This window comes from Oryzias melastigma, linkage group LG6 (assembly GCF_002922805.2).
Source record: "Oryzias melastigma strain HK-1 linkage group LG6, ASM292280v2, whole genome shotgun sequence".
NCBI lineage: Eukaryota > Metazoa > Chordata > Actinopteri > Beloniformes > Adrianichthyidae > Oryzias > Oryzias melastigma.
Genome location: NC_050517.1, coordinates 13,409,219 through 13,415,616, shown reverse-complemented (window position 1 = coordinate 13,415,616; position 6,398 = coordinate 13,409,219). Strand labels below are relative to the sequence as shown.

Below are 6,398 nucleotides of genomic sequence, written 5' to 3'. Positions count from 1 at the left end.
GGTACTTTCTATATGGAACACGGAAGTAGGGGGGCTTGCTCTGTCCAGTCATTCTTATATACAATCTATGGCTGTGATGCTGTGGGATCTCTCGTGGCGTCCGCTGTGCAGCGCTATGGACAACCACTTCCTACCACGATGCACATTTAATTTGAAAAAAAGTGTTTCTATTGGAGTTTTGTGAAATATGTCATTTTCAATACGCCCCAAAAACCACCTCCTCCAAGCGCAATAAACGTTTTTTCGATAAATTCAGATTTGTTTTTGAAATTGTGCCGTTTCCATTACGCAAATTTATTACTTCAAATCCAACTCGCGCAAACACAGCTATAGTTGAGGTATATCTATGATGAAAATTCCAGGCCTCTTCTCTCTTTAAGTAGAATAACTTGCACAGTTGGTGGAAGATTTTGCATTTGAGACCAAAACACAAACCTGTCTTCAAGAAGAACCACAATCAAGAGAACAAACCCTTTTTCCCCTCATAACTTAGAAAAAACATGAAATATCTTCCAGCACAAATTTATGTCAAACTTTATGAGTGTAATAGACATTTGCAACAATTTAAGACATTTGTCCTCCAGTTTTTGATCCTTTGTAAAAATGTTAATTTAAAAAAAGAAGTGCTCTGCAGGACTATTTGGTTAACTAATCATGATAGCTTTAATAAACCATTTAATAACCAAAGATAACAAAATGCAGCTAAAGCAGTTTATATGTTCTTCTCCCTGCAGTTTGTTGTTCTGGAGCCGACTACAAATCAGGCTCACTCAACCTTTATTTTAGGTAACTATTCATTTTTTCCCCCCACTCTATTTAGTGTGTGTCTAGTTAGGTTGATCATTGACAAGCTGACCTCTCCCAGGCAGGGCTCCATCACCAACACATCACCAGACTGCTCGACACAGTCTCTGAGAGCCTGAGGAACTGGGTAGGATGGGGTGAAATTTGGCAGCCGGCGTTTACTAAACCTGAAAAGTAGTAAAAATGTATTTCATCTTATGTACATTTTTAAAGGCATGACCGTCTTAAAAAGCCAGTTATCCAGCATTATTCAGTGAAAATAATGATCTGATCCGGATTAAAGATTTATGAAACTAAACACATTCTGCACAGGATTGATTGACACAATCTTGAGCCAATCATGATGCAGAACATAGCTAGCTGCTTAAAAAAAGAGAAAAAAAGAAAAACATGCAAAATTGCACTGAAAAAATATAAAACCGCAATATAAAAAGGAACAGCTATATTAGAAATTTGGAACTTAATGCTTAAAAGCCAGAACAGAAAAGAAATGCAGTGAGAATAAATACTTCTGGAGGCGACTGATACCTCTGAGTGTCCCTTGGGGCGGACACAGTGATTACATGAGAGGCTGGTGGCGCCGTCAGTCTTGGATCACTGAGAGCATAAGGCTCACACGGCTTCAGCAGGTTTTCATCCTCGCTGCAAACTTTAACTTCCAGGCGCCTCCCGATGGTGAAAGAGGAGAATCTGAGCAGGAGGAGGTCCGCACAACTTCCCAGGCTTCTACAGAATGTCACAGAGGAATATATAGTTCAGATTTATACATTCTTATACATTGTTTTTCATCTGAAGAGGTTAATATCTTGCAAGTGAATGTTAACCACATTTTACCAACAAAACTTAAGATTTATTCTCTTAGAACTCCCACAATAAAAATAGTCTACATAACTTACTTTGCTTGGCAGTGGATTACAATCGACACTCTTTCTCCGGGAAGTATTTCCATCTCCAAGTCTTTCCCTCTTTCTGCATCAAGATGGATTTTGTCTTTTCCAGCAGGTTCTTCTTCAGCCTCTTTCATGTTTCCCTCGCTATCCTTCTGTAGAGACTCTGCACTTGTTTCCTGCACGGATCGCGGCCTCTGAGACTCTGTGGTGGATTTACTGACCGCACCCAAAATGAACTGTTCCTCAGAGTCCCAGCCAGCAAAGTCACAACACTTCAGTGTATGGATCTCAGAGCCTAGATTTCTGTTATTAGAGAGGAGTTAGGATTATCAAGTGGAAGGTCACTCAAACAGCCGTGGAGCCAAGAACTTACTGAACCCAGAACACCAGAGTGAGTTTCTCCCCGACCATCATGCTCCCAAACTGGCCGTAGTCAGAAATGTCCAGTCCTTCCATGTTTTGTAAAATCCCTTTGAGTTCACCGTCGAGGACGGGAGAGTTTGAACCGTTTTCACTTCATTTAGAAAACAGAAAAAAAAATTAGTTAAATCTATATATTGAAAATCATGTATCCAGAAGTACGCTGCGATAAATACCTTTGAGAGCACGGCGCCATGCAGAGAGCCCTCCAGCAATAGAGGGACTGACTGCTCTCCACCATTACCAAGTTAACCAGGTCTCCGAGTCGAGGCTGGTAGACAGCAGGCATCAGCAGAGAGTCCAGAGTGAAAAACACGCTGTCCTCCACCACGCCTTTGTTACCGTACATGCTGGTGACACGCACCTGGACAGCCATGTTTGAGGAGGAATGAAAAAGACGTTCAACAATATTAGAGCGGACTCTAATGTGAAATGAGCACATAAAACCATTATGAAACCATTTACTAGGGTGTTGAATTATTGTGTTATTTGTTTAACAGCTATTATTTATTCTGTGAAGGATAGAGCTTGATTGTTATCATAAATGAATGAGATAGGTGGAGGTTTGATCATTTCAGACGTAAACTGTGAAATAAGGTTAGTCAACAAATTTATTATGGTATTAATAAGTACGTTGTTTGTGATTAATATTTTTTTAATTACTCAGAAAAGTGTTAAACTAGATCACTCTGGACTTCTTGTTTTTTCCCCCTAATTGTTTGAGATTGTAAAAATAACCCCTTTGCCGTGTAAAACTAGAGTTGGACGTCTGTTCTGGACACTTTTTTAGTCATATTTTGACCTATTTCTGCGCCTCAATGTCACACATTTAAAAAAAAAAGCCTCAAAAGGAGGCTTTTCACAGTAAATATTAAGTTAGACTAAATACATTAATTACAGGGCATGGTTAATTAATAGCACAAAAAAATGAATGGCATGACAGCACTACTATTTGTAGTTTTAGTCACTTCTGCCTCCCCAGCAGATGGTACACTCCCCAGCTCAACTCTTGTTCCATCAAACACAAACAGAAGTTTTCAGCTCAAGAAGATCTGGCTGCAAACATCAGCTGGAACCGAAGTATCCCCATATCTTTCTAAAAATGCTATTTTGACTGGCACCCCAACAGTTACGGTTTATGCTATTTTAAGCTTTAATAAGAGTTTTTCTTACAATTCTGAACACTTCTGTCAACATAGATCTTAAAAGTAATACATTTTTGGCCTTATCTTGATCACTAAAACTTTATTACGCACTGGTGTGGCACAGAATGAAGAAAAATCTATTCGCTCCACAAGCTGGATGACTCCTCCAATAGATATTAAAGCAGCATCTCCACCTAAAAGTGTACAGACTTCTGCTGTTGTACCTTCTTCTTGTTGTTGTTTATTCCCGTCAAGTAAACTTTGTCCAAGTGGAAGCTAGGACAAAGTTTAAGTCAAATTGTGGCTTTTCCACATTTCAATAATTTTTTGGATACTTACATCTATATTTTAACAGTATTTTTAAGTTTTACAAGTTCCGTATCATGAACACAGAGATTTTTAGGAATATCACACAAGAACAAAACCTTGAGGAAATTTGTGAAACATCCATATTGTCCTAAATATGGATCAAAAAAAACATTTTGCTATGCACCCCCCCAATTAAACAGCAGCAGTTACTTGATATAGGCGGCTGTAGCGTAGAGGGGCCACAGAATGTGCCTGCGTGGTCCAATTGGTGGGATTGATGAAATATTTGACTTGGACCCAGTCTCCTTTCATTGGAATATAACCTACAAGAGAAAAGTGCAAATGTACCACATCTATACAGAAACTTTCCAGTTTATGCTCAACATGCTTTCACTTTCCAAACCACAATATCCACCAGTCAGGAACCTCGATGTGATTAAATGTTTTCTCTAGGCCTCACTACCAAAAGATCTGACACCACCTGCCCACTGGCGGGTAAATCATCATTAAATATGTTCTCTAGATAATCGTAAAACAAACATCGTCTGTAGAGACTGAAGTAGCCGTTAAAGTAAAAAGATTGGGTTGCCAGGTCTGAGTGGGTTAAACAAATGAGTGTTTTATGAATCTAATAGAAGCGTTTGCTTTTAAAGTATGTAGATCATCAGTACCTTCAGACAGACTGTGCTGCGAGAAGAAGGTGGTCTCGTTTATGTAACCACAATCTCCGTCAAATGATGTGACGGTTCCAATGAGCAGCTGTAGCTTCATTGCGTCTCCCTCTGAGGAGTTTCTGCCGTCATTCTCCCAGGCATCTGTACACTTCTCCACCTGAGGGATGAGACGACATGAAACGCCTGAGAGAATTCAGAATTATTCAGTATAAATGAATGATCTACCTTGATTAGCTGATGTAAAAGGAACGACAGAGTGCTAACAGACCAGTCCACATTAACAAAAAAAATGTTGTGAAATTATTTGAAAAAAAAAGTTGAAATTTAATAGATAAAAAGTTGTGTAAAATTATGAAAAACAAGTGCTTATTTACAAAAATAAAGTTGTAAATTTATAAGAAAAAAGGCAAAGTTCCAAGAATTCATACAATTATTAGAAAAAAAGTTCAAATTTTACAAAAATAAAATTGCACTTTTTTTTTGTTTAAAAGTTGTAATTTTACAAGGAAAAAGTCATATTTAAAAAAAAAATAAAGTCTTAATTTCATGAAAATAAAGTTGTAGATTCAGTCCATTCAATTTCTGAGTTGTCTGCAACATGATTTAAACCTGAAATGGTTTTATTGAAACATTTTAAAAGCTAAATGTGACACTTTACTGTATTTTTTAATTAAAATAATTACTTTTTAAAGAATGAACATTTACAACTAGTAAAACGTTGATTTTTATTTACATAACAGACTTTTTTGCAATACTTTCAAACTTAATTCTCATATATTTGTTTTTTTAAATGGTGGCCCTAATACTCTGTCAAAAAAAGGTTAATGAAGCATACATTTACGACTATTCCTATATATACATTTATTTTTTTCCTTTTATAGTAGACCTAATACTCTGTGGTAGAAAAGAGTTTTGAAGCATTTTATTCACATATCTGTTTATTTTTTTTTCTTTTATAGCAACTCTGATACACCATCGTAAAAAGGAATTTTTGCATCATACATTTCCTAATTGTATGACTTTCTCATAATTCTATTAGCACATCCTTGCAAAATTTAGATTTTTTTTTGTTTATTTATTCTCATATTTGTTTGTCTTTTTTTTGTTTGTTTGTTTGTTTTTGGTGACCTTGCTTATAAAACATTTCGAATTTATAACTAGTTTTAAATTAATATTTAATTTAATGGCATACTGTAATTTAAAAAACAACAAAAAAATTGTAAATCTAATTTAAATTAATTAAAGCTTTTGATGAGGAAATAGTGTTCCTCTAGTGACATTTCAATACAGAATCCAAAATAAACAAAAGTTGCAGTTGAAATGTAAATATACTCGTAGACATCCAATAAAACAAAGAAAAGTGTTCTCACCCTTATGGCTTTCCAGCCCTCTTCAGCTCCACATCTTATAGCTATGCAGTTCACAAGATCTCCCTTTTTAATTGGCACTCCTCCCAACACCTCATTACATGTGAAGTAGATGGTGTTGTCTATCATCCCATGGTCCAAACTCAGCTGCGTTACCACGTTGCCCTGCAGGTGGCGTATGTCTCCAGCGTCTGACAACACGAACCAAAAGTAAACTCAAAAAATACCATCAAAAGTGTTGTTATAGTAAAACATTGTTGGATTCATTCACTTTATTTAACAGGGTTGTTGTATTTACCTGGACAATCGGTGAAAATCCTCTCACCGTCCACATTATTAGTTCTCCACAGCGGAGACAGAAGTTTGGACACCATAAACCGCACCGCTGATAGCATACTTACGGCCGAGATGCTAGCTAGTCCCATCAAAGAACCGAAATAAAACGACCCATTAAATCAATTTGACTTCACAAAAATGACTGAAGCAAGCTGTGTTCTGTTTATCTACTTCTATATGATAATGTCAAAATATGTCACGGACGCACCTTTGTAATTTATGCTAACAATTGTTAAGTCAGACGAAAACAGAAAAAATATTGAAGCTATATCCACAAAGAGTAAGAATAAAAAACACAGTAGATGTAATATTTTTAAGGGACCTAACATAAATTATGTGGATGTTTTTAGTTTACTTTACCTTTTTGGGAGGCAAACTTGGTGTTGAGCGCTCATTAACGCCTCACGTCAGGTGCTGTGCTAGTGCGCATGTCAGCTTCTCTCCATCATGGCG

The 6,398-nt window shown here is 36.8% G+C and overlaps 1 protein-coding gene across 3 annotated transcripts in view; it reads right to left on the bottom strand.

The window, feature by feature from the left end:
* Positions 1-6,398, bottom strand: part of mov10l1 (Mov10 like RISC complex RNA helicase 1) — a 14,947-nt gene extending 8,549 nt beyond the window's left edge. Inside the window, exons 1-10 of one of the 3 annotated variants that reach the window (XM_024282659.1) lie at positions 6,306-6,398; positions 5,908-6,024; positions 5,613-5,800; positions 4,240-4,399; positions 3,779-3,891; positions 2,291-2,478; positions 2,068-2,208; positions 1,701-1,997; positions 1,333-1,530; positions 857-971 (exon numbers count right to left, since the gene is read on the bottom strand). In XM_024282659.1, coding sequence (XP_024138427.1) covers positions 857-971; positions 1,333-1,530; positions 1,701-1,997; positions 2,068-2,208; positions 2,291-2,478; positions 3,779-3,891; positions 4,240-4,399; positions 5,613-5,800; positions 5,908-6,004 — 1,497 coding nt within the window. In that variant the 5' untranslated portion in view covers positions 6,005-6,024; positions 6,306-6,398. Of the gene's footprint in view, positions 1-856; positions 972-1,332; positions 1,531-1,700; positions 1,998-2,067; positions 2,209-2,290; positions 2,479-3,778; positions 3,892-4,239; positions 4,400-5,612; positions 5,801-5,907; positions 6,025-6,153; positions 6,279-6,305 lie in introns of those variants that run through there. The other 2 variants (XM_024282657.1, XM_036212284.1) reach the window with 2 other exon arrangements.